The sequence below is a fragment of the Apodemus sylvaticus genome, chromosome 3 (genome assembly GCF_947179515.1).
Source record: "Apodemus sylvaticus chromosome 3, mApoSyl1.1, whole genome shotgun sequence".
NCBI lineage: Eukaryota > Metazoa > Chordata > Mammalia > Rodentia > Muridae > Apodemus > Apodemus sylvaticus.
The window spans coordinates 28,331,038-28,358,906 of NC_067474.1; the positions used below are offsets into that span (position 1 = coordinate 28,331,038).

General features: G+C 37.4%; 1 protein-coding gene across 1 annotated transcript in view; it reads right to left on the bottom strand.

The window, feature by feature from the left end:
* Lrrc69 (leucine rich repeat containing 69) overlaps nucleotides 1–27,869 on the bottom strand; it is a 118,028-nt gene that overhangs the window by 22,031 nt on the left and 68,128 nt on the right. Inside the window, exons 6-7 of the mRNA XM_052175433.1 lie at nucleotides 22,774–22,875; nucleotides 18,835–19,014 (exon numbers count right to left, since the gene is read on the bottom strand). Coding sequence (XP_052031393.1) covers nucleotides 18,835–19,014; nucleotides 22,774–22,875 — 282 coding nt within the window. The remainder of the gene's footprint in view (nucleotides 1–18,834; nucleotides 19,015–22,773; nucleotides 22,876–27,869) is intronic.

Sequence of the window (27,869 nt, forward strand, 5' to 3'; positions counted from 1 at the left end):
ATATCTTAAACAATCACAGCCTGAGCATTTACAAGGCCTCCTTTGATCTCCTCTATGTCAAAAAGTGGGGAGAATAAAAACTTTAAAGTCACCATAGCACTCATTGAAGAAATCTAAAGCAGAGTCATATGACTTGAGATTTAATTGGTCAATGACACTACTTAGTTTTTCCAAAAAAAAAAAATATCCAGTGACAATGTCATCACAAACCCCATGAGATACTTGATTACTATTCTGCTCACTTTTCCACTGAAGTTTGAAATCCTATTTAGATGTTTGAAAGATTACCATTCACCCTCAAGAGAAACAGCCCTCTGATACTTGCCATATATGAGTGAGAAATCGAAGTCAAAGGTCATAGTACCATCATCCCTACCCGAACCGTGACTAGGAAGTGATATTCTGACCATTTCTTATTTTTTCCCACAAAGCTATTAGTCAATCAGTAGGTATTTCCTGAACATCTTTATTTTGACTTTCAGGTGTTCATTTCCCACACTGAGGGCACAGAACTCATCTAACTTTTTTTTTTTTTGGACAGATAGTTTTTCTATCTCCAAACTTCATACAAAGATACGTACATACATACATACATTGGGAGAGAACTATTCATTCTACTACTCAGCCAGCATGAATTGACAACCTTTGTCCACTGTGATTAGTCTATATATGCACATAGCCCAGCACTAACCAACAAAGCTAGAGAACCTCAACTCTGGACTTGGGGACCCCTGAAAGAGAGCACTACCTCTTCTGAAGGGCACTGTTTAGGAAGTTCCTACACAAAAATAAAGGCAAGAGGAAAAATGAGCAAAAGAAATAATTTTTAAATGATAGATAATAACCAATAGATGACCAATAACTAATAAATTTGGGATCCTCATCTAGGCATATTCAGCAAGATCCTTACAACAAGAATACAGAGAAATTGTAAGTGATCTAAAATTTGCATGGATTAGGCAAAGTACAAAGAATATAAAATATATAGCAAATAACCTCTGCTTCCTAGAATTTTCAGGAGTTAGTTGGAAAGATAAATAAACTGACACAAAATAACTAGGATGAACTTCAAAACAAGAACTCAAAAATGTACTTAGCATATCTGGGAAACAAAAGAAGGAAAGCAATAAATGAATCATAAAATATTGAATCATGTGCTCTCAACAATAAATGTACTAGATCAAAAATAAAAGCAATTATTCATTTTGTAATGATAAATTTATAGAAGGTTTTAAGTTGATTCTAGGATGACATGATATCACTTTAGATGGTATGAACTTAATGTTGAAATGATGGTGGGAGATCTAAAGGCAAAAAATCAAAATTAAATGTGTCTTTCATAAAGTAGACAAGTCTCTAGTATAAAGGAAACAGTTATTTTCTGCTCCATTATGGTAAATTAAAAATAAACCACTCCATGTCTTCATTAATTGGCACATATTTGAGACATGAAAAAAGCCATGAACCAAGAGATAATCAGAGAAACAACATAAATCAGGGAAGCTATTGTGGGTCTAACTAGTATGCTTTGCTCTAGTTTTTCCATGAGATGAAAAGTTTTTTTTTTTATTTGATATAATTTATTTACATTTCAAATGATTTCCCCTTTTCTAGCCCCCCCCCCACTCCCCGAAAGTCCCGTAAGCCCCCTTCTCTTCCCCTGTCCTCCCTCCCACCCCTTCCCAGTTCCCCGTTCTGGTTTTGCCAAATACTGTTTCACTGAGTCTTTCCAGAACCAGGGACCACTCCTGCTTTCTTCTTGTATCTCATTTGATGTGTGGATTATGTTTTGGGTATTCCAGTTTTCTAGGTTAATAACCACTTATTAGTGAGTGCATACCATGATTCACCTTTTGAGTCTGGGTTACCTCACTTAGTATGATGTTCTCTAGCTCCATCCATTTGCCTAAGAATTTCATGAATTCATTGTTTCTAATGGCTGAATAGTACTCCATTGTGTAGATATACCACATTTTTTGTATCCACTCTTCTGTTGAGGGATACCTGGGTTCTTTCCAGCATCTGGCAATTATAAATAGGGCTGCTATGAACATAGTAGAGCATGTATCCTTATTACATGGTGGGGAATCCTCTGGGTATATGCCCAGGAGAGGTATAGCAGGATCTTCTGGTCAAGAAGTTAGACTCCAGAAAACCGAACAACCCTATTAAAAAATGGGGTACAGAGTTAAACAAAGAATTCTCACCTGAAGAACTTCGGATGGCGGAGAAGCATCTTAAAAAATGCTCCACTTCATTAGTCATTAGGGAAATGCAAATCAAAACAACCCTAAGATTTCATCTTACACCAGTCAGAATGGCTAAGATTAAAAATTCAGGAGACAGCAGGTGTTGGAGAGGGTGCGGAGAAAGAGGAACACTCCTCCACTGCTGGTGGGGTTGCAAATTGGTACAACCACTCTGGAAAGCAGTCTGGCGGTTCCTCCGAAAACTGGGCACCTCACTTCCAGGAGATGAAAAGTTTATACTGAAAACTCTTCATGGTGTTTCCTCCTTCCACTGTGGCTTTTGCATTTCCCTTGTGTCGTTAAGAAACTGCCAGGGAAGAATGTGGGTTGGCTCCTGCTACAAGCAGGAATGCAAACTTTCTTTACCCCTTCTCAGGAGAATGATTATTTATTGTTTAGTTGTTTATAATAGAACTAGTTGTTCATCCTTTTTTTGCTGTTTATTACTCTAATGATACAATACTTCTCAGGGATATGACTGATTTCTGGGAATTATACTGAAGAAAAGAACTGACATAATTCCCTGGTACTACAATTTTTCATATAAAATCATCAACTTCTGTACTGTTTTGTGAAACAAATAAAATTATCTGATATTTCAATTAAATGTTCATTTAAATTTCTGTCTGCCTGTGTATTGTCACAGTAGCTATTTGTACGGGTATGACACATGTCATATGAAATGAACATGTTGCAAAGGAATGATGGTACTCCTTCCCAGAAAGTACCCCTCTTCACAAATGTGAATTAAGAAACCTTATGACTCTGTCAAAAATAATTACCACTTTAGTGGCTAGCTGATAAAAATTAAAACACAAAACATCACCATATGAGAAATAAAGTGCCAAACTAGACAACTTATCTAAGTTAAAACCTCCAGTGGCAGGAATATGTCACATCTGTTGAGTCATTGGCCAAAGGCATCCCATGGACCCACCTAATACAGCAGGCTATTTTCAAGGCTATGGGCTGCTCTCCACAACATGATGATAAGACTCTATTATATACGACATTTACTTACGTCATTGAAAATGGAGAACTGGAGGTGGTACCTTCACCCCTTCTAATAAACATTTGTGGAACTAGAAGTTATTCTATATACTGTAGTATGCAGACTGGAAAGGTAAATATCAATATTACCTAGTAACACATAAAACCTAAAACAGAGACCTACCTGTAAGTTACATTAATGGAACAGCAGAAAAAATGTTATGAGGGTAGCCAGAATGTCAGTGGGTATATCAGCAATACTCCATGGCAGGTTCCATGCCCAGGAGTAGTTGACCAACACAAAATGAACTCCATAGTGTGTGTGTGTGTGTGTGTGTGTGTGTGTGTGTGTGTGTGTGTGTGGTGTGTGTGTGTGTGTGTGTGTGTGTGTGTTTGTTGTTATTGTTGTTGTTTCATCTTGTTTTGTCTTGGAATTTTGTCAAGGTTTTTCATTATTTTTATTTTTGTTTATTTTTGAGAGAGCAAGAACATGAAGTTGATTAGGCTGGAGGTGGGACAGAATATAGATAGATAGATAGATAGATAGATAGATAGATAGATAGATAGATATGTAAATAGATAGAGATGATAGATGTAGATAGATAGATGATACACAGATACATAGATCTGTTCTATGATATCTATGCTATACATAGATCTAGCAATAATAATTAAAAATATATCATGAATTTTTGAGAAGGAATAGGAGAGAGGGGGACCCTAGAGTCAGAGGAGGAAAGAGATTGATTGCAATGATGTAAATACAGTATGCATGCACTAAATCTCTCCCCAAAAAAGGTTTAAGTAAAAGATGGAGGCAAGAGAGAAGGTCTGAATGATATAATATGAAAGCACAAGATCTACCAACATTGGCTTGAAAATGTAGGAAGAACCATGAGCCCAAAAATTGTGAAAATCCTCAAGAAGTTTTAAAGAGCAAAGCAGTAGACATTTTTCCTGGCCCAAATAGCCTTGATTTTAGCTAAATGAGACTCATATTGAATTTAAAATCTATGAAACAATCTATCTTCGTAAGATGCTCAATTTGTGGTAACCTGACATAAAATAGAGAGCAACAATGTAGAGAGAATCTTTTGTACTGTGTGCATCCTGTCAATAAAAAGTTGATGGGCCAATGAGCTGAGGCAGGAAATAGGAGGTGGGAGTTCCAGTAGAGAATTCTGGGACAGAGTCAGTCGCAAGAGATTCCCCCTGAACCCTGAGGAGACAGACACGTGAAATTGAGAAGAGGTAACCCACTGTGGGGCACTCATAGAATAGAATAAATGGGTTAATTAAGTTACGAGTTAGTCAGAGAACATGCCCAAGCTTACAGCCTAGGAATTTATTCATATATAATTAAGTCTCAGAGTTGTTATTTCATGAACAGGGACATGAGTGGGAAAGGCCATGTTTCCATGGATTCACAAGAGCACAGAAGGCCAAGGTATTAGAAAAAGCCCCGGAGGTCCTTGATCCACTTGGAGTTGAGCTTAGTACAGGAGACAAGGATGGATCAATTCAAATTCTTCTGCATGCTGACCTCCAGTTGAACCAGCACCATTTGTTGAAAAGGCTATCTTTTCCCCACTGGATGTTTTCAGCCCCTTTGTTGAAGATCAAGTGACCATAGATGTGTGGATGCATTTTTTGGGTCTTCAGTTCTATTCCATTGGTCTACTTGCCTGTCACTGTACCAATACCATGCAATTTTTAACACTATTGCTCTGTAGTATTGCTTGAGGTCGAGGATACTGATTCGCCCAGAAGTTCTTTTACTGTTGAGAATAGTTTTAGCTATCCTGAGTTTTTTTGTTATTCCAGATGAATTTGAGAATTGCTTTTTCTAACTCTATGAAGAACTAAGTTGGGATTTTGATGGGTATTGCATTGAATCTGTATATTGCTTTTGACAAGATGGCCATTTTCACTATATTAATCCTGGCGATCCACGAGCACGGAAGATTTTTTCATTTTCTGAGGTCTTCTTCAATTTCTTTCTTCAAAGACCTGAAGTTCTTCTCATACAGATCTTTTGTTTGGTTAGAGTTACACCAATATACTTTATATTGTTTGTGGCTATTGTGAAAGGTGTCATTTCCCTAACTTCTTTCTCAGCCTGTTTATCCTTTGAGTATAGGAAGGCAACTGATTTGCTTGAGTTGATTTTATAACCAGCCACTTTGCTGAAGTTGTTTATCAGCTGTAGGAGTTCTCTGGTGGAGTTTTTTGGGTCACTTAAGTATACTATCATATCATCTGCAAATAGTGATAATTTGACTTCTTCCTTTCCAATTTGTATCCCTTTGACCTCCTTAAGTGGTCTAATTGCTCTAGCTAGAACTTCAAGTACTATATTGAAAAGATATGGAGAGAGAGGACAGCCTTGTCTAGTCCCTGATTTTAGTGGGATTGCTTCAAGTTTCTCTCCATTTAATTTGATGTTGGCTATCAGTTTGCTGTATATTGTTTTAACTATGTTTAGGTATGGGCCTTGAAGTAAGGAGAGGGCCCTGATCCTGGAAAGGCTTGATCCAGCATTGTAGGGGAGTACCAGGACAGAGAAAAAGGAGGGAAGTGACTGGAGAATGGGTGGAGAGAACAGGGCTTATGGGACATATGGGGAGGGGGGAATCCGGAAAGGGGAAAGCATTTGGAATGTAAACAAAGAATTTAGAAAAAAGGCATATTAAAATATAATATATATATATATAAAGAAAAGAAAAAAGCCCGGGGCAGAAAGGCTGGAAACAAGCACCTCCCAGAGCTGAATGCAGTTTCCTAGCAACGGGGAAGGCTAAATCCTTTTAAGAAAGAGCAAGTGGACAGCAGATAGAGAGCAATAGTGAGCAGGGAACCAGAGCTTCAGGTGTGCCTCGCAGGCAAAAAACAAACAAACAAAACAAAACAAAACAAAACAAAAACTAACCAGAAAAGAGGCAGATAGTCAGTATCAGTGAAAAAGAAGCTTGGATCTCATAATAGAGCAAACTACAACTCCAGCCCAAAACTAGCAAGGACAGCCTGCTAGACCTGAAGAGCCTACAGATTTTCCCCCAGAGCTGAGACTGAAATGCCCCAAACTTCTGAAGAAGTAAACATTAAGTCTGAAAACAATAAAAGAGAAAAGAAACTGGGTATAAAAGAAATCATAGGAAGAAATGTTTAGTTTGAAAATAAACAAGTTAAATCCACCTTACACCAGTCAGAATGGCTAAGATGAAAAACTCAGGAAACAGCAGATGCTGGAGAGGACATGGGGAAAGAGGAACACTTCTCCATTGTTGGTGGGCTTGCAAGCTGCTAAAACCACACTGGAAATCAGTTTGACCATTCCTCAGAAAAATTAGACATAGTACTACCTGAGGACCCAGCTATACCACTCCTGGGCATATACCCAGAAGATGTTCCTACATGTAATAAGGACACATGCTCCACTATGTTCATAGCTGCCTTATTTATAATAGCCAGAAGATGGAAAGAACCCAGATGTCCCTCAACAGAGGAATGGATACAGAAACTATGGTATATACACAATGGAGCACTATTCAGCTATTAAAAACAATGAATTCATGAAATTCTTAAGCAAATGGATGGAACTAGAAAGTGTCATCCTGAGCGAGGTAACCCAATCACAAAAGAACACACATGATATGCACTCACTAATAAGCGGATGTTAGCCCAAAAGCTCAAAATAAACAAGTTACAATTCACCCTACTCAAGAAGAAGGAGGACTTAAGTGAGGGTGCTTCAGTTCCTCTAAGAAAAGGAACAAGGAGCAATAAGGGAGACAATGTGTGGAGCAGAGACTGAAGTAAAGGCCACCCAGAGACTGCCCTACCTGGGGATTCATCCTATAAACAGTCAACAAATTATGACACTACTATGGACGACAAGAAGTGTACACCAAAAGGAGCATGCCATGGCTGTCTCCAGAAGGGCCCTGCCAGAGCCTTACAAATACAGAGGCAGATGCTAACAACCAACTATTGGAATGGGGCATGGGGTTCCCAAATGGAAGAGCTGGAGGATGGTCAGAGGAGCTGAAGGAGTTTACAGCCCCATGGGAAGAACAATGATTTCGGCCACCCAGATGCCCCAAGACACTCAGGGACTGAACCATCAACCAAGGGGCACACATGGTTCCAGCCAAAAATGTGGCAGAGAAAGGTCTTGTTGGGCATCAGTTGGGAGGAATGGTCCTTGGTCAGGTAAAGGCTCAACAGAGGCCCCAACAAAGGGAAACCGAGGGCAGGGAGGGAGTGTGTCGGGTGGAGGGGCATATACATGGAAGCAGAGGGAAGGAGGAAGGGGAAGGGTTGGGAGTCTTAGGGGGAGTGATATCGGGAAAGGTTTTACCATTGGCAATGTAAATGAAGATATAAAATAAAAAAAAAGAATAAAGAGATTAAAGGGAAAATTTTTTCTACGTTAAAAATGGGGGGGGGGGGAACCATGACACATCCATCTGAGCCCCATATGATTTTGAATCACTTATCAGCACACAAATTATTGTTTATTTAGTAACAGTTACAATTTTATATATCCTTTTTAAGAGTGATCAGAATAAAACAGGCTTAGATAAGGAGAGGACTGGGACATGGAATTGGAGGTCACAGAACAGAGGTTAGAGAATTCTTTAACTGGAATAAAGAATCTTCAGAAGAATCCAATTTGGAATCTTCAAGAACAGCAAAAAAAAAAAAAAAAAAAAAAAAAAAAAAAAAAAAAAAAAAGTAGTCTCAGATAAGAAGAATCCAGGAAGGGTGGAGAAATTAGAATAGCAACCCATAGAGACGCAATATATTGAATTAAGAATAAGATGATGTTTAATGCTACCTCATAACAATGTTAAATGACAAATTTTAGTCTAACTTAATAGAGTCTGGAAAAATAGGGTAAGTACAGATGCTGATACACCATACTATTGATACATACTCAGAATTCCAATGGGTTTCTGCCTTAAATTCTGAAAAGGCTGATTCTGAGATTGAACGTTCATTAGAGATGGTTATCTTGAAAATGCCTTTGAAGATTGTAATTGATGATACTTTAACATATGTATCCATTAGAATATAGCAATTTTTCAGACATTATGAAATAAAACCTGTTACAGATAATTGTTACAATTACAATCCTACAGATCAAGCAATTATACGAGCTCTAACAGGACTTTAAAGGAAATGCTCATGGAACAGAAGGGGAATATGAGATCTCCCAGAAATAGATCAAATACTAGTTTATGAACTTTAAGGTTTTACATGTCAATGTGACAGATACAAAAGCTGCTAAGAGAGATTGGATTATGGAAAAAATGCTGAAATAAATTAGCATGTTTATATTAAGGATGTCCTAATGTCAGAACTGAAGGAAGGAAATGCGTTATTTGGGAGTGAGATTTTGCCTTTGTTTCGACAAGAGAAGAAAACCTTTGAATTTGATAAAAAATAAAATTTGACAAGGGGGAGACCCCTTGAAGATCTTGGCTGCATACGGAAATGAATCATGAATACCAACAAAACAGGTCAGTTCTATTGCTGATCCCTCTGTGTGGGAACAGCTGAGACTGGCTGAGACATAAAAACATATCCAGTGAGATCTTCAGCTATACACAGCCAATAATCTTGTTTGATACAAAATTCTCTGGACTTATGCCATCCTTTTAAATGTCATAGATAGATATTTATATTACAGTTTGATTATACAGTCCAAATTAACAGATAGAGAAAGTTAGTGCCTTACCTGCTCTAACAGTGAGCAAAGAGGCATCTTTAACTAAATTGTGAAAGCTTATATCTTTACACACACCAGTGAAGCTTAAATGGCCCTGAAAAGATTCACCCTCAGGGATGCAGAAAAGGAAGCTGAAATACTGAGACATATTTTTTCCAGTATTCTGCATGACCCTACCTCAGACTGCCTCAATGCTTTTTCCTCAAAAATCTACATCCAGGAAATATTAAAATGGCTAGCTAGATGGTCCAGCATCATGAACTATTCCAGTCAAGACTTCAAGTGAGCCCTAAACTTTCTCAGCACACAGAGACTGGACAGCAAATATTACAGCTAGCTTTCTTAAGAGTAAGCAATAACCCAAGTTTTTTTGGACCTACAAAAAGGAAAAATGATACCCCCATCATCAGAAAGTATTTTTTGTTTTTTTTTATTTGGTATATTCTTTATTTACATTTCAAATGCTTTCCCCCTTCCAGGATCCCCCTCCCCAAAAGTCCCACAAGCCCTCTTCCCTCCCCATTACCCAATCAACCCTTCCTGCTTCCCTGTCCTGGTATTCCCCTACACTGCTGCACTGAGCCTTTCCAGGACCAGGGGCCTCTCCTTCCTTCTTCTTGGGCATCATTTGGTATGTGTAGGGGAATGCTATGGCAGTGTGTAAAGAGTGAATCAGTGGATAGAGGAGCATCCTCATAGAAGTAGGATAATTGGAGATGGGATAGGGGGTTTGCAGAGGGAAAACCAGGAAAACGGATAACATTTGAAATGTAAATAAATAAAATAACCAATAAAAAATAAATAAAATAGAATGGGTTGGTTGTAAGTTGTTATAGTCTTAGACAGGGAGGAAACAATGTAAGGGAGATTACATTCAGAGATTTCTTTTTCTTTCTTCTATCCTTTCTATAATATTTAGTGTTAGGGAAAAGAGAAGAAGGGATAAAAGGAAAAAAGTAAATATAGGATTAATATAGGAATAATAGGAACAAAGGGTAGAATATTGGATCTACTCTTAAACTGTAGAGCTACCACAAGGCAAAAATCTTACATTGGTATAGATTTTTTTGCATACTGATATAGTTAAGGTTATATTTTATGTGTGTGTATATGTTTCAATTCTTTTATAAGGTATTATATCTATACAATTCATTTTAAAGCGCAACATAAAGTTTTAGTCCTTGATAGCTGCTATTACAAACTGTTTAGAATAATTAAGAAATGAAAATTAGCAGTCAAAATCAAACTCATGGTCATGTTAGAGTCTAGTCTAGTTAATTACAAGAAGATGTTTTCATAGTAATAGCTAAAATAGTAAAAGCTAAAAACAAGCAGCATTTACCTATTCAGGAATATAGTATATAGATGGTCTTTAAAAACTACAGAGATCCACAGAAAATATCATTTAAGGATGTTTCAGTAACCAAAGGCTTTTTTGACAAAGATATAGGTCTACTCCTGGCAGCACCCAGATTCTACCTCAAAGATGATGCTGGACATCAAAAACATCCTTATGGACTTTGCTTCGTGTGCAGAAAGCTAGCCACTGGGCAAGAAAATGGCCTTGCTTCAACTGCTGACAGTATGCTGTCTGAACTGGACAACTGAGACGTAGGGAAGCTAATTACTGAGATGTACCAAGACAGGGTAAGAAGTCCTTCACATTTCCTGATTCACAGAAAAGTCTGTCAGAGATTCTGGGCCATAAGGCCAAAGATGGTGCTCCAAAAACAGAGAAATCTGGGCAGACTATCAATCCATATATTGAGAAAGTAAATAACTTGTGGACTTACATTGCTACAGTCCACAAAGGATGAGAATTCAAGGCCACTAGATTATATATTTCTGTTAGTCATAATATGTCACCAAGCATCCTTCACTAACAATTTTGACCACCATGCTCAATAATCTAATGGCATAACACTTGGAGGGATGTGCAGATGAAGGTTATTGAAATGCTGGTTCTACCTTGTGCTACACATACTTGATTGAATTATCTAGATATCTCTTGGTAATCAACAGATCTAAGGTAAAACATTTATTTGAATTATGTAGATATCACTTGAAATTTGACCTATCAATGATAAAATTTGGGTTATGCTTCCAGAATAGACTCCCTTCTTGATGAATCTTTCTCCTTTGCATTCCTCTCAGACATTCTCCATGTATAATTGCAAACTTTTGTCATCCTTCCTTCCCAGGATGTTCCCACCTCCGTGTATTTCCACTGATACACATTATCCTTACACAAGACAATCACTTTATGGGTTTTTTAGCATGTTTTCTCTTCAGCTTCAATTAATCCAGCACACACTGACAGACAATCCTAAACTGTAACATATACACCTAATGTTGTAGTTACCTACACACTAGACTTAATTCATTCTTCTTAGTCTATTTAACAGGTTTATATAATTTTTCACCAATTATTCAAAATGTCTCCTCCTCCAAAATCTATAAATGAACCTTGTTGCTTCCTGAAGCTCCTTTTGTGTTGTCCCCTGGTCCTAACTTCTCTCTGCTTCCTTAGTCATATATCTGAATTGTACCTATTTTAAGAAAAGGTATCCAGGATACTTTCCAGGACAGACACTATACAATGATTTTACTGTCCATATTGAAACTTTTACATGATTTATCTCTGACACTCATGTAGCATTACCCTTTAGTACCAGGGCCTTTTATATCTTTAAACTCAAACCTTAAACCACTGGGCACTGAGCAGGTCCCCAGTAAAGCTTCATTACATAGAGTACTAGGACCTTCCTGCCTAAAGTATGTTCTCAGATATTTATGGAGTGACTAAAAATGACCTCTAAAATCCAAGATGTATATTCATAATGTTAACTCTTCCAAACCAATACTGACTACACTAGCATTTGGTATGCTCTGAACTTAACTACCCCATCCAGGAACCATCAGCATAAGCCATGGATAGGTTGGGTTTCCTGCTATTTTTTCCAGCTATTTAAGAATGCTCATTTTTATTCTCAAAATTATCTTTCTTTAATAAAACTCTTTATGGTTGTCCTGCTTGAAGATATTTTGGACTGTATTAAGGGAAGAAAATGGAAAAAATAAACAAACAAACAACATCAAATACAGAGTCAGCCATCTACTTAGCTAACTGGCCTTTTTTCCACCATATTTTGAGCCTGCTTACCACCAGTCTCTGCTGTGTAGGAATGCCTTTAACTTTTCTGGGGGAGATTCAAAGTTTTCAGTAATGAATATCTTTGAATGTACAAACTAAAGTTGACTACAATTTCATACCTTTTACAAGAAACAAATCAAAGATTCCAATGGAATTATGCTTCTATGCCACCAGTTTAAGAACTAAAGGAAGAAGTCTCTAGAAGGGAAATGGGGTTCAGAGTTCTCAGAAGTGGGAGAGATTTAAGAACAGTGTGTGGATTTATTTATACTGTAATTATCTTCTGCTATTTTGTGACTAAGGTAACATGGAACATGCATTATCATTTCAATTTGCTGAGCAATAAATATAACTACACTCACAACCATTTAGAATTTGAAATGGGATGCCTTCTGATCTTCTCTCTGTCAAATGTACATTAAATTGACTAACCACTGCACAAATGTATTAAGACCCACATTCATTTTCACAGCTGACTAGTTGAAATGATCAGCTTCATAAATGAATGTCAGTGGTATCTTAACAGTAATAACTTTTTATAGCAAAGTAAGATTTTACTCTCTAAGTAATGGAGAAAGTTATTAAACATAATATTATATTACATCTCATTCCTGGCAGGTTGTCACAAAAAAGAAATTAAGGTTAAAAAGTTTCATTTATTTTTGTAAAGAAGATGAACGTTTTCACTCGTTTATGCTGAGACCTCCTTCACACTAATCTCTTCTGAGGATAGTTTTAATTACATTACATCATTCAGTACAAGCCTGAGAGTTCATAATCCAAGCCAATCCTTGCCTAAACTCTTCAACTTTAAAGGAATCTGGGGGAATGTTAAGTTCAACTAAAGAAACCGTCATATGAAAATTTTGGGCACAGGATCACTCAAGAGTCTGGAAAGAACTTTACAAGAATATTTAAGTTACTTGATCAAATGTGGCCCAAGTTACTAGTAACTAAACGTGATTAATTCTGTCACTGTTTCAAAGATTCCTGCTGAAATAGCAATTAAACTGCAAAGTCTTATTTCTGAGGACTAACGACTTAGATAATTACAACATACTGAAAAACCAAATTGAGTAAATTGTTGAGTGACACTTTTCATCCATTACTTCCAGCTGGTCATCTCACTGGCTTAGAAGGCAAACATGATGCGGTACTACATTCACCTGAACAGAAGCCATTTCAATTTGAAATTTGGGGTTTGTTTGAGTTTTCTTTTTCTGCTTCATGTCAGGAAAAAAGACTATTTGATTTTTCACTCAATGAAAAAAAAATGTATTTTTTTTTTGATGCAAACCCTGTTTGAAGCAGAACGTTTGGTGAAGCATAGCAGCAGCCAGGCATTAGCATTACCAAATGGGTTCTCCGATCATGATGAAGTATTTACTGTTAAGGACAGCACGCTCCAAGGTTAGTTCCTGAATGGATAATTAAATAATTGAGTTTTTAATAAAAAGAGAAGGAGGCTTCTGGGCAAACAAGTTTATACAAAATATTAACCCACTTATGTGTAAAAGCAGCATAAATTTGGAGGCTATCTAAATGGAATTGTTTACCATCTTATTCAATGTTCTACTGCTGTGAAGACATACCGTGGCCACAGCCACTCTTATAAAGAAAACCATTTCATTGAGGCTGGCTTCCTTTCCATGGATTTAGTGCATTGTCATCATGGAGAGGGGTATGACAGCAATACAGGCAGTCATGGTGCTGAGAAGTAGCTAAGAGTTCTACATTTGGACTGTCAGGCAGCAGGAAGAGAGACAGACACTGGGCCTAGCTTGAGCATTTGAAACTTCAAAGGCCACCCAAGTGACACACTTCCTCCCACAAGATCATATCTAATCCCACACATCTATACCTTCTAATCTCTGTCACATAGTGCCAGTCCTTAATGACCAAGTAATCAAATATATGAACCTGTGTGAGCCATTCCTACTCAAACCACCACATTCACCGACATTATGGCAGTAATGTCATTAGCATCCCAGGTATTTTTCACATGCTTCTACACTGTAAACAGTGAGGCACTAATAATACATGTTCCAATTGTCCATCCGGCCAGGTACATTCAATGGTCACTTTGATTTTTCAAATTTAATCTTAAATACCCTAAAATTTTCTGTATAATGATTAATTACTTCATAATATGGATGATAAACATATACGTTTTCACTGTTGAGTACTTACTAATAGCATGAGTTTAATTTTTCACATTGTTTAATTTTTATTTTTTGCTGTGACAGTTACTGAGACTAAACACTAGGCAAGAACTCTTACACTGGCGTACATCACCCACCTACTTCCTAACTTTTGAGAGAATTAAAATCAATGGTTGTTTCATAACAAAGCAAACGATTTTCTTTTCAACTTTTCTCAAAATTTCTGACTTTCCCATGACTTTTATCTATCATCTTATCTGGATATCTAGGTATGCAATGCTTAGCATGCTGATGTACTGAGCAGGCTGAAGCAGGAACTTCATGATCAGCCCGGACTATATGGCAAGGATAAGACCATCTAGAGCTATACACTAAGATCTTGTCTCAAAGAAACAACAACACCAATAACTCTAGATTTTTGAGGGATTTGCCCATTTTGCTCTAAAAACATCATTCCATATTTGCCTTGGTAACTGTTAATAAGAAATCTGTTTTAGTCCATTGTCATTTCTTGGCGATTTTTTCTCATTCATAATTAGCTCTTCTCGTCTCTCTCTGGTTGTGTATAATTTTACCAAAATATGATTGTATGTGGACTTGTACGTTTTTTATTTGACCAGTCACTCAGTAAATATACCATGTCTTGTTTTGCTATTTGAATATTTTCTGCCATTAGGCAGAATCAAAGACTCCAATTTACTTTTTGATCATTACATTTTTAACCCATACTATATTCTTATGCTGCTCTTTTCTTGTTTCTATAATAGTTTACAGTACCATAAAGTACACCTACACTAGGTAAAATGAATTCTAACAGCCCTTCTAATGTTTTCATGGAAATTTTATACATGCCAAATCTTTATTCTCCCACTCATTCTTTCTTCATTTTTTTGTGATAGCCAACATTAACCTTATGTGTGTTAGAATCCTATAAAATTATCTGATTTATCTGCCATAAATACCCATGGCTTTATGTCCACAGAGGAAAATCCTTTTAAGAGCTAGGGCTGTTTCTTTGTAATAGAATGGCTGTTCAGGATATGGGTTGATATGAGAATACCCAGCCCACTCTGGGTGACATCATTCCTGGGTCAGGTGGTTCTGGACCTTATAAGAAGTACAATCTAGCTGAGCTGTCATTTAGGAAACAACCAAAAGACGTGTTTGTTTCTCTGCTCTTCACTATAAATATGATGTGGAAAGCTATGAAGTTCCTACCTTGATGTCCCCCTAAGTGATGGACTATATCCTAAAGTATAAGACAAATAAGCCCCTTTTTTCCTATGTTGATTGTTTTCAGAGCATTTGAGGAAAAAAATGGAAATATAACAGTGTGGTAAAAACAGCCAGGTGACACCTGCACACTGCACAGCTGTGCTCTAAGCTGCAAAATGTGCTTTGCTATCTGGTGCTGGCTCTAATTTTTTCTCCCATTTCTCTTTTACTGAGCCCTACCTTTGACCATCCCATTACAAGATAGGAAGTATGGCCACAGATCAAGTCAAGTCTCTCAGATACAGATCTGAGATTTCTACCATTCAGAAGTCTTAGAAAATAAACTGCTGTTCTCCAAGCCCATACCTATAGAGTAGCTTTGTTTTTTGTTTTTTCTTTCCTCATTTGTTTGTTTGTTTGTTTGTTTATCAATAGCCATGGTGAACCAGTACAACAGCTTTCAAAATTAAGGTCAAACTTTATACTCAATAGCCTGCATATCTGCTTCTTTCTAACTGCATCTCCCATGGCTTAGCTTGTGTGTTCACAGTTCTGAGTGAGATAATTATTTGTACTATTTTACCTGTGGGGGAACTGAATTTGAGGAAGTAAATAAATGGCTCTTCAACATGACTATCTTAAAGTCAATTAAATAAAAGAGGACTAGATGGGTTAGACTAGCTATTTCATCATTTCAGGTTGAGTACAAGGAATAACACACAAGTTTCTCCCCCTGGTCTCCAGTTGGAAACTTTGAGAACTTGGCAAAGTTACCTAACTTGTTTAAACTTAGGATTTCTCATCAGTGTCCTGGGGTGTTTTAGATATTAACTACGGTATTCCAGGTGACAGCCCAGAGCTGGTCATGGTAGTTTTTATTAGCTGGCACTTTCTCCAAAGAACATCTTGAAATGAAACTAACAGTTCATCGGATGATTTTGCAAAGGACTCTGTCCAAGTGAAACATGAGCACGTCACGTTGTCCCAGGTGCAGTGAACATGGCCTGGGAGAAGCAGGCTGCTTGGGCAACTTTTGCTAAGTAATTTGGCAAGTTTTACTCTTTATGGTTCTTTTGACTGCAGTGATCCATTCCAGACAACACTGTGAACTCTTCAAATAGGTTACACGCATGACCAGATATTACTCCCACCTCAGGCAACAGGGCACATTTCTAGCCTCATTTTCCAAGTGATGATCTCTTTTTTCTCTTGATATTTAACATCAGGTGCTTTGGGCCTTTTTTTTTTCTAGGAAACAACTGAAATCTGTTGTGCTTAGGTTTGGTGGGAGAAATAGACAGTGAACATCGAATAAATAAATAATTTCAAAGTTTCCTAAATGCCCTGAAGACTAAAACTTTCTAGTACAAACACTGACTTAGCTAGACAAACTGCAATGGATGTTACCAATTCATAGATCTTTGTAGACATGTACAGCCATTAGAGCACAATGAAGATGTACATGAGTTGAGGTATCTGTCTCTGATGAGCCATTTCCTTTGTTTTTCCTAATCACAAGTGGATATGCCTACTACAAATAGAATTTGTTCACAGGTGGACCGAAAGGGAAAAAATTACCCAATTTTCTCCAAATTATTCCCCAAAAAGTCTTTTGAACCTTGCAGAAAATTCATGATGGACACAGCATGGATATCTTAGAAACAATGCACATAAGGAAGGAGAGCTCGCTGCACTGATTCCCACTTCTAGTGTGTGTCTTCTAATCTCAATTAGTGCAATCTCTACAGAAGTAGCCAGAGGCTAAACAATGCCTCTCTGGTGTGTCTTGAAGCTTGTCTTCTGAGTAATCCCAGGTCCAAGTTGACTACTAACACTAAAAAAGCAATAGGAATAGCGTAAACCAGAATACTCCACAATCTAGCAAAAAGACAAAAAAGCATCGGTCTTGCCAAGTATCTTGACATTGGAGCCCCTGGCTTCCAGAGCCACAGGATAATAAGAATCTGTTATTTAAATTACTCGGTGGTAATGTCACATAAGTCCCAACAAACTAAAAACATACATTACTCTTTTCTGTTATAATGTGACATGATTTATACTTCCATGCGTGTTCATTTGTTTTTGTGTTTTGCTCCCTTCACCAGATGATCATCTACAGAACAGCAGGGAAGACATATGCCATCTATTCAACATTATCATCAAATATTACACTCTGTTGTCCCAGGAATGAATGACTGTGCACCAATGCTAGACAAGTTATAGTGTTAAGAACAAATGTCATGTTGGGTGCGTTAGAACAGGTGTCAGGAAGCTGAGGTTCTCCAGGCACTGCCTGATCCACACTGTTCTCGGGACATGTGACCTATAGGTGCCTTAATATTTTTAAATGGCTGAAAAAAAGAAACACATTTCACAACGTGAGAACATTATATGAAATGTGAAGGTAAGGTCCATGCTTATATATTGCCTACAGATGCCTTACTGCTACAAAATAGTTAACACTGTTGTAATAAAGACTACACTGCCTAACTCAAATGCTATTTGGTCATTTGAAGTGAAAGAAGTCTTCTAAACACTTACGAAACATTTACATTGCACTCTCTGAACTGCTCAGTGAGAACTGTTCCAGGTGACATGGTCCAGGAATGGAGTCCTTTGAGAATATCGAGTGCTTTTTTAACACTCCCAGAAAACAAGACAAGAGTTGTGTGACCTCAGGTCCTTTAAAACACATAATTCTTGGAATGTGTTTTCATGCCTCTCCGAGGTATAGCAGATAGGAGTGCATTTACTTCAGATAACTCTGTATTGCTTGTTGTTATTCCATTAAACTCCCCTTTACATGCCTCTATGGAAAACCATGTTCTACCACATGTAGATTGTCCTTGTTTGGTCACAGCTTGGATTCATGAGAACTTTTCTCATGTGACTGTTCTTAACACTCCAAGTGAGTATGGTCTGATGCTCTAAGACTGCCTAGTGCAGAAGACTTTAGTCTGCCTTCTTTATCAGCTCCATTCTCCCAGGTCCCAGTGCCTCTCGAGCAGTGGCAGTTAAGCATGGTAAGTTCTTTTACATTTCTACCAAAGCTCAAACTGAACGAGGGAATTTTTAAACCATGTGTCTCACGTGCTGAATCACGAGGGGTCTGTGCTGCCGTGCCCTGTATTCAAGGACTTTTGATGGAGTATATGTATTGTGATCAAGACCTTAAATTCAGATGGAACGAGGAATAATGATTATAACAGTTTTCTGAATGTGTTTATCATGAATCCTATCAACGAAGTCTCTCCTTGGGTACAAATATCATTAGTAAGGACCAACACAGGAGCACTTATGTTCATTTTCGCACAAAAACACACTGTTTACCTTCGATGGAGCCACAAAATAAACGCACTCCAGCCACTCCGACAAAAAAGGATTTCTGCATATTGCACACTTTTTAGCTTTGGAGAGTTTTTCCTTGACCTCTGGGTAACTCTCGATGGCATCCATAATCAAGGGGTCTTCTTCATTTAATAGACAGAGGACAAATCTTGCTGCTATTTCCTAAATTTAAAAAAAATAGTTTTTCAAATTAATTCAAATTCTAGATATTATATTAATTCTTATTTTACTAGTTCAAAATTATGTCTAATTCTTTATTGTTTATTAATCTAAGATTCTACAGCACTATATAATGGCGATAAATATGTGTGTGTGTGTGTATATATATATATATATATATATATATATGTATATGATTTGCATGTTGCTGCCATTGCAAAAATATAATGTCTCTTTCACACATACAATTAAAGTGGGTACCTTCTACCATTTTTATGTCTCTTAAATATAAAACTCCAAGTCATAATAAATTTACATTATCTGATTAATACAATTACATGTCATTTTACTTAGTTTTTTTTAACTCTCAGTACAATAAGCCCGGGCCACCCAAACATTCAAACTGAACTCAGAAAGATTCAATTGTATTCACAAGGCTGTAATTTCTTCCTATCTAAACTAGAGCTCAGAACACAGCTCAATCTGCATAACTTAAGGAGCATCAGAATTAGAGTCTATAAGCTAACACCTACTGTAAACCTTCGTTAAGCTTCACCATGCTGATCTACAGGAAATTTGACTAATTCCAATGATAACACTAACTAATAAAAAGGTAAAGAAGAAAAAGAAGTTGCCTTCCACCATTGCCATCAACCTCATCAACTCAAGTAAAGCACAGCATATGATATTTAAACTTAAGTCCCCACTGACCTAGCAAAGAAAACGGGCATCTGCCTCACTGTCCAACAGTGCCCCAATGCAGTATGTCAGCATGGCAAAAATAATACTTGTGTTTATGAGGCAATGTGTGTTTATATAACATGGAAGCCCTGTATAAATATTACACAGACTCTGCTTGAAACTTAAACAGTGTATGAGGATAACCTATTTGGGACATACTTTTCTGCCCAAAATGAAGGGTTTTCTAACAGTCCATATCAGACTCTATAAGTCATTATTGGGAATCTATACATATCAATATGTATAAAAACTTCACCCTAATTCATGCTTCTTGGAGTCTTTAGAAATTTCGAAGCTGGGCAGTGGTGGTGCACACCTGTAATCCCAGCACTCTAGGAGGCAGAGGTAAGTAGATTTCTGAGTTTGAGGCCAGCCTCATCTACAGAGTGAGTTCCAGGACAGCCAGGGCTACACAGAGAAACCCTGTCTCAAAAAAAAAAACCAAAATCAAAAGAAAGAAAAAGAAAAAGAAAAGAAATTTCGAAAACATAGAATTCCTATGTATTTCTGTAGGCCTACTCCTTGCTATGCCCATGCTTCCCAGACAACAAGCATCTTGGAAGGCCACCATCACAGGACAAAGCATCCTGACATGTGTAGAACCTTCTGAGTGTGGGAATGGCCAAATAAACAGAGAGAATAAATCTGAAAGCACTAATACTGTCATGAGTTCCACCATCAGAGGCTTATTGTAACCTTTTCTCTGTTTCCGAGGAGCAGTTTGTAATTCAAGTTAAAATGCTTGTTTTAGAGCTATGCTATTAGTTAATTAGACAAATTGGGTGGCTAGCCCTAGTATGCAGAAAACTCACAGATAAGGACTCATCTTTCAAACAGAAACAAAAACATTTTATGGACTACACAGACCCGTAAATTATGTCATACAATTTCTTTTAACCATTTATGACTCTGGACCCAAACATGCTGATTCCAATGCCTCACTTGACACCTAATTCCTTTTACATTCATTATTACATTTATTATTATATTACAGTCGTTATTTACATTCTCCTTGAAGTCAAGGTATTACTTTGGAAGAATAATGTATATCATTGAAAAATAATTTTTTTTACTCAGAAATGTGGATAAACACAAAGAAAGATACTATTACTATAACCAATAATAGACTGCAGGTCTAAACAAGTATATCCTTTAGAAATTCTCTACTAAGGCAAAGACAGTTTCAAAGCCCTATGACCCACTAAAACCCAAAGCAATTTAACTGCTAATCAGCAATGTTAACCAAATGTCTACTAGAAATGACCTAGAAATGTATAATCAGTTTGAGTCATCATTCTGGGAAAAATTCATAGAAGTACGTTCAAAACCACCTAAATAATTTATATAAGTAAAACTAGTCATTTATACTATATAGCTATCCTATATATGTATCCATGTGTACATTTACTAATAATATATACATAAACTTAACTCGTTGCTCCACATTACAATTTTGAAAATTAACCTTAAATTAAAGTCTTCTGAAATAAAGCTACCATGTCAGATTAAATATTCAGCCTGCTTCTTCCACAATCAAGAAATGTCTTCTATCCCAAGAACCTTCTGCATCTTCTCTCTTTGTAACACTGCAGTGTGTGGTCTAAAAGCCAACTATAGGAATTAAGTATCAATACCCAAGCCCCAAAACTATCTATATGACTGCTAGTTAGTTAGTTAGTTGTTAGTTAGTTAGTTAGACTTTCTTAGTTTCTTCATCTACAAAAGGGTGCAATGAAGATACCTACCTCTTGACGGTTAACAAACAACTACCTTGTTCATAAGCACAGTACCTGTCAACAGAAACCTAAAAGCCTAGTAGCTAGAATCATTACTCTGATATTCTTGATGCAAGAAGGGGGTAAAAAAACAAGTTGAGGAGGCTTAAATATAATGTGACAGTTTTAAATTATTTTAATCAATTTGAATTTCAAGTACAATTTTTCTATACAAGAGCAGAAAATAATGACACTGAAGAGAATGATCTCCAGAAAGGAAATTGAAAAGAGCTGATCTTAAAGGAAACCAGTTATTTCCCTATAACATTATTCATAGAGAAAATATGGACATAAGAGAAATGTCCTATGAATCTGGTAAGTTTAGCCTCTGTTGCAGGATATTTGATTACACTGTGAACCTCAAGATTGTGTTTCTTACTAGAAAGTTCATTTGTAAAGTCAAAAATTTAGATCATATTAATGATCTAAACATCTAACATTGAGAAAATTGTTAAATATTATGATGTAACAGAGTAGCATATATTCGCTTAAAAAATATGTTGATGTTTTTAATCTTATTAAAAAGACATTCACCAAAAAGGGGATTAAAAACCGGAGTCTCTAAGTAGCATATAAAGTATTAATTCATCTTAAAATATATTCTAAATATACAAGAGAGTCACAGAGGAATGTAGTAATGAGTCACTAACTAGTTTTCTCAGTTTTTACCCACTGATATTATCTGGCTTTTACCTATTCCTATATATGTATCTATATTGCTTTCATGGTAAGAACACAATTTTAAAAGCAGTAAAACTAATTTCTATCTGAAGCAATCTTGTAATGTTCAGCCAAACAAAACTGATAAATCAAAATTCATGCTAGAGACTCATGGTCAACAGTAGGAGGGCCTGTGTTTTTTTATCTAGGCTGGGAGCAGAGGAGTCCTTCACCTGCTTCCCTAGTCCGTACTTCGGTATTGTTAACTAGCTTTGCTGAGCTGGACATGGTGAATGCCAGATCACAACGATGTTCTCATCAGGAAAGGCGAAAAGTGAAATAAATCTGAGGCAATAAAGAGCCAACTAGCATAAAGAAAAGATACTTAGAATGGTAAAGTAAAAGTAAATTCCTATTTTCTTTTCATCCAGCAAAACTTTTCCACTCTATATTGTTGAGTCAATCTGGAAATCTCACAGGTTACTCTGAATTCTTTGAGCAACTAAAAAAAAAAAAAAATACATGGAGGATCTGCATTCTTAATGAACCAGTGTTACACATTTATAGAATTATCCATAACTTTCACCCGCAGAGTCCAGAGGTCTTTAGGTTGTGGAGCAACAATTGGCCTCTTCAGGAAGAGTGGGTTTCCCTCACAGTAGAACTCCCTCAACTTTAGATCCTGAAACTGGTAAAAGAAAAGATCTTTTGCAAATAAGACAGTAAACTTTACTTCTTAAGGTTCACTATAATTTAGAATGTACATTCTACACTAATATTTAATGAATAAGAGACATTCTATTTGTTAGAAACATTAAGAGTTTTAAAGTCACTGATCATATCCTCCAATATTGAATAGCCAAGGAAACATGTTTACAATCCCAGAGTCAATAACAATATAAGGTTTACTAAATCAAATTCTAGAAACATTTGTAGTATGTGTTAGAAAACCAAGCATGATGAAAACAATTCTAAAACATACTAAAACATACTAAAAAATATTAACTAATGCCTCAGATCAATTTTTGTTTAATGAAGACAAGAAAAATCTGAAAATCTCATTGTAAACTGTAAAGAAGAAAACGACAGAGGAGGTGGGTGTGGCTCAGAGGAGGTGGGTGTGGCTCAGTGGTCTGGTGACTGGCAAGTACATTCAAGACCTTGTGACAGAACCTTGGCCCTGCAAAATGAAACAGCATGAAGCTGTGGGGAAGCAGGGTGTTTACAGGGACACTTAATCTATAAAGAAAATCCAAACCCTGCTGGAATGTACCACTGAAATAGACAATAAGAAACACCTTTGTGTTCATAGTCTGTCCAGTTGGCCTTCGCTAGAGCCTATAATGTAAGGAGCTACTTCTCGGAGACTAAATCCTTAGGAAAAAATAAAGCAGGAAAGAAATCAGATCTTCAGAGGTTCACTAGTAAACAGAAAAAGCAAGCAGGGCTGGGAGAAGAGAAGCACAGAGAGAAGGGGGGCTCAGCTGATTGAAAATGACTGGGAGAGGAGAGAGAGGGAAGGAGAGGCAGGATTAACAGTATGTCTTGATTCTAAAGCATAAACACCCCTGCCACGGCTGATTCAATTCACTGGGTATAGAGCTGAAAAGAAAAACCAACTCTCATGAGACAGAATAAGCTGGCTCAGTCACACCCCAGAATTTCACGACATTTATGAAAGAACGAGAGGTTTATGCCATTGCAAGCCAAGGATTTGAAAAATAGCAATGATTAGACAAATTAAAAATAATTGATTAAATATATCTTTCTGGGGAATAATGTTATTAAATTTTCAATGTTACAGTGAAGTTTATACACACACACACACATACACACACATGATTTTTAGATGAAGAACTCAAGGCCTCTTTCTATCAAACTGAATCCTGGCCACACCAAAGACATTACAACCTTCTCTATTCAGTTTCAAGTGTTATCCATTGCAAAGGAGCAACTTTGAGAGTTGGTGCCAATGCCAGTCACAAGCTGGTGCTGAGTGTGAGAAAATCAAAGATAGAATGTATTTCCCCTAATTTTCTCCACAATCATTGTTTTTCTCTTTCTTTCTGTCCTGGTAAATAGTAACTCATACTTGTACCTAAACTCATAGTCATTTTAAGAGGAGTTGAAGACGAGGCTCTGTAGGTAAAGTACTTGCAAACAAGCCTAAGAACTTGACTTTAGATTCTCAGTATCTACACAAAAAAAAAAAAAAAAGCACAAACTTATACACCTATAATCTTAGAACAGGGAAAACAGAGATGGGAAAAGTCCTTGAGCTCACAGACAAGGAAGTCTAGATTGTGTTGGTAAGCTCCAGGTTCAGTGAGAGATCCTCTCTCAAAAGATAAGGTGAGGAGCCACCCACAGCTATGTTCACAGCAGCTTTATTAGCCAGAAAATAGAAACAACCTAGATGTCCCTCAACTAAAGAATGAATAAAGAAAATACGGTACATCTACACAAGGAAATACTATTCTGCTATTAAAAACAAAGACATCACAAATTTTGCAGGCAAACAAATGGATCTTGACAATATCATCCTGAGTGAGGTAACCCAGTCCCAAAAGGACATGCATGACAGGAGTCTAGCATGGAGGTCTTTTGAGAGCTCCACTCAGCAGCTGACTCAGACAGAGGCAGACACCCACAGCCAAACAGTGGATGGAGCTTGGGGACTCTTATGGAAGACTAGGAGAAAAGGAATTTCACAGGACGATCAGCAGAATCAGCTAATCAGGACCCTTGGGGCTCTCAGAGTCTGGATCACTAACCAAAGAACATACATGGCCTGGACCTATGTCTCCCCACACATGTAGCAGATGTGCAGCTTGGTCTTCATGAGGGCCCTGAACAAGTAGAATAGGGGCTAGCCCAAAAGCTGCTGCCTGTGTGTGGATATGTTCTTCTAGCTGGGCTGCCTTGTCTGGCCTCAGTGGGAGAGAACGTGCCTGGCCTTACAGAGACTTGATGTGCCAGGGTGAGGGGATACCCAGGGGGCTCCCACCTGCTCAGGGGACAAGGGGAGGGGTATGGGGGAAAGGTTGTGAAAGGAGGTGTCCAGAAAAGAGGCAGTGAGTAGGGTGTAACATGAATAAGTAAAAATAATAATAGATAAAAATCAATGCATCTACAAAAACAGTTCAAAGGCTATTTACTTGCTTCAATTTTGTCACTATATATCCATCAAAAGTGATAACAGGCTCTCCAAATTGTTATCCTATTATATATAACAGAGATCCTCCTGTCTCTGCCTCCCCCAAGGGCTGGGATTAAAGGTGTGGACCACCATGTTTGGATAGGAGGTAGAAAGAAAATTTATTACCACATGTAAAGTAGGAAAGTTTTGTTAACCTAGAGTCACACAATCAATGTACATTAATGATTCTTCAAAATAAACTCCCTAAGAGCCTTTTTATTTATGTATTATTAGGTGTCCTCAGCCTAGCTTCTTCAGAGAACAAATTATTTGGCTGCCACAGTTACTCCATTAAGAAAAATCAGCTACATTTTGCTGTGTTAACAAAATTTACGACAGCTTCTCAGTGTCTTGGTGCATGCCTATTCAAAGTACCAGTGTTAGAAGTTTAGTCAACATTGATACTCCTCCCCAACCCATGCTGGGTTTGCTAACATCTTTTAACCCAACAGAGAATATACAGCAGACAAGTAGTCAGGAAAGGTCAAAGATGCTGTTAAACATTCTACAATAATACCGTACAACTCTGGACAAAGAGTTACCAAGCTAAAAACATCTACAGTATTCAAGCTTATCAATCCAATTTAAAGACATCAGAACAGAAAATGTCACTGACCTATCTGGTCTGGAGAATGGATTGGCTAGTAAGGGAAGACATTAGTGAAATGCAAATGATTTTCACTTTTTAAATTAAGATTGAGGTCTGAAGAGATAGCCCAGTAGTTAAGAGCATTTATTTGGCAGAAAACCTAAGTTCAGTTCACAGTACCCAGGTCAGGCAGCTCACGACTGCATTTACCTTGAGCCCCAAGAGATCTGACATGTTCTTCTGCACTATAAGGACACCTGGACTCAAGTGTACATTTCCACACAGAAATACACATGCGTATAGATTGTTTGAAGCAATAGATTTGTGGTGGTCATAGCAACAGCTATATCAGTAATGAGGCCACTATGCACGCATGGGAACCTAACTTTGGCTGGTACCATGCTGGAGGTATGCATCTCTAAACACGATGCTGTCTCCCAATGGAGACAAGCAGCTCTCTTGAGTCACTGCCCAGCCAACCTAGACTGGTAGAGCTCTGGGTTCAGTGACAGAACCTGTCTCAAAAAATTAGGTCAGAAAGATTAAGGAAGGCACCCAATGCCAACACACACTTGCATATATGTGTATTCACACACACACACTGTACACAGTGACATGAACCCACACATCCTGCACATGCACACCGCCTCCCAACAAAGAAATGTGAGAACAAAAAGGACTATATCAAAAGATTCATGATGATGGGAAAGAGTTGGAAGAGAAATGATCAGAGGAACACAGAACGGTTGTTGAATATTCCTGTCTTTTCTTATGTTGTTCTTTGTGCTCAGATGAAAGACTAACAACTTCCATAAATATTTGAAGGTATGCATTGCATAGACAAAGGACCCAGACATGATCTCTTACATTTTTTCTTTGAAATGGAGAACAAGATCATCTGACAACTGAGTTTTGAGGCAAGATAGCAATAAAAAAGAAGACTGAAAGAAAGTGATACAGGCTGGGAGCCGCAGGTTTGGGGAGAGCTCTAGTATAAACTTTTGTTCCTAAGTAGGTTTTTTAAATAAAAACATGGCTATAATACAACTTATTCAGAGTATATTCACAAGTCCTAACATGTCATAGTTAGCTCTTTTTGGCCTCATTCTCTAACATGTAACCTGACAAGCACTCCCCGGGGTAGGGGCTGGGGTGAGGGAGTCTTAAAAGAGGTTTCACACCAGAGCCTGTGTAGGAATGTGCAAACATATTACACAGGGTTTCAAAGAGAAACTCTGAATTCACACAGTAGTGGTGGCCCATGTGTGCAGAGTGGTGCCATTATTTTTAGCACTGCCATCCCTAGTCCACATTAAGAATTTGTGGTAAGGAAATATCAGAACATAAGGGAATGGTAATATTGAATATTCTAAATAAAATAAAGTAAAATAAAATAATAAAGGCTAGCACTGGTTTAGGAAAGTGAACAGAGAAAATTCATGGCACCAGGGTAACTTGGTCACTGAATCTGCAGGCAGCAAGAAAAGAAAGCCACTGGGCTTATGAAAACTTAAAAGCCTACCTCCGGTGACACACTTCAGTAAGGTCACACCTCTGAATCCTTTCAAATTCTGCCATTCCCTAGTGAGCAACCATCCAAATCTCTGAGCCTATTGTGGTCATTCTTCTTCAAACAACCACAGAAGGATTCAAGGAACTTGAACATGTTTGTATCGACTGCTGTCAGCAGTACTCTCCCACATCTGGCTTCTCTGGAACGTGTAGGCAAAAGTTCCACAAGCACATGAAGTTGAGCTCATTCTTCTCCTAAATGTTGCTTTCCCTTTCATCTTCACCCACATTAACTAGATATGTCCTATATATGTCCATTAACACTATGTTCTAGCAATGGATCAATGAATAGTTCTTAATACTTGCTATCACTGCATAACAA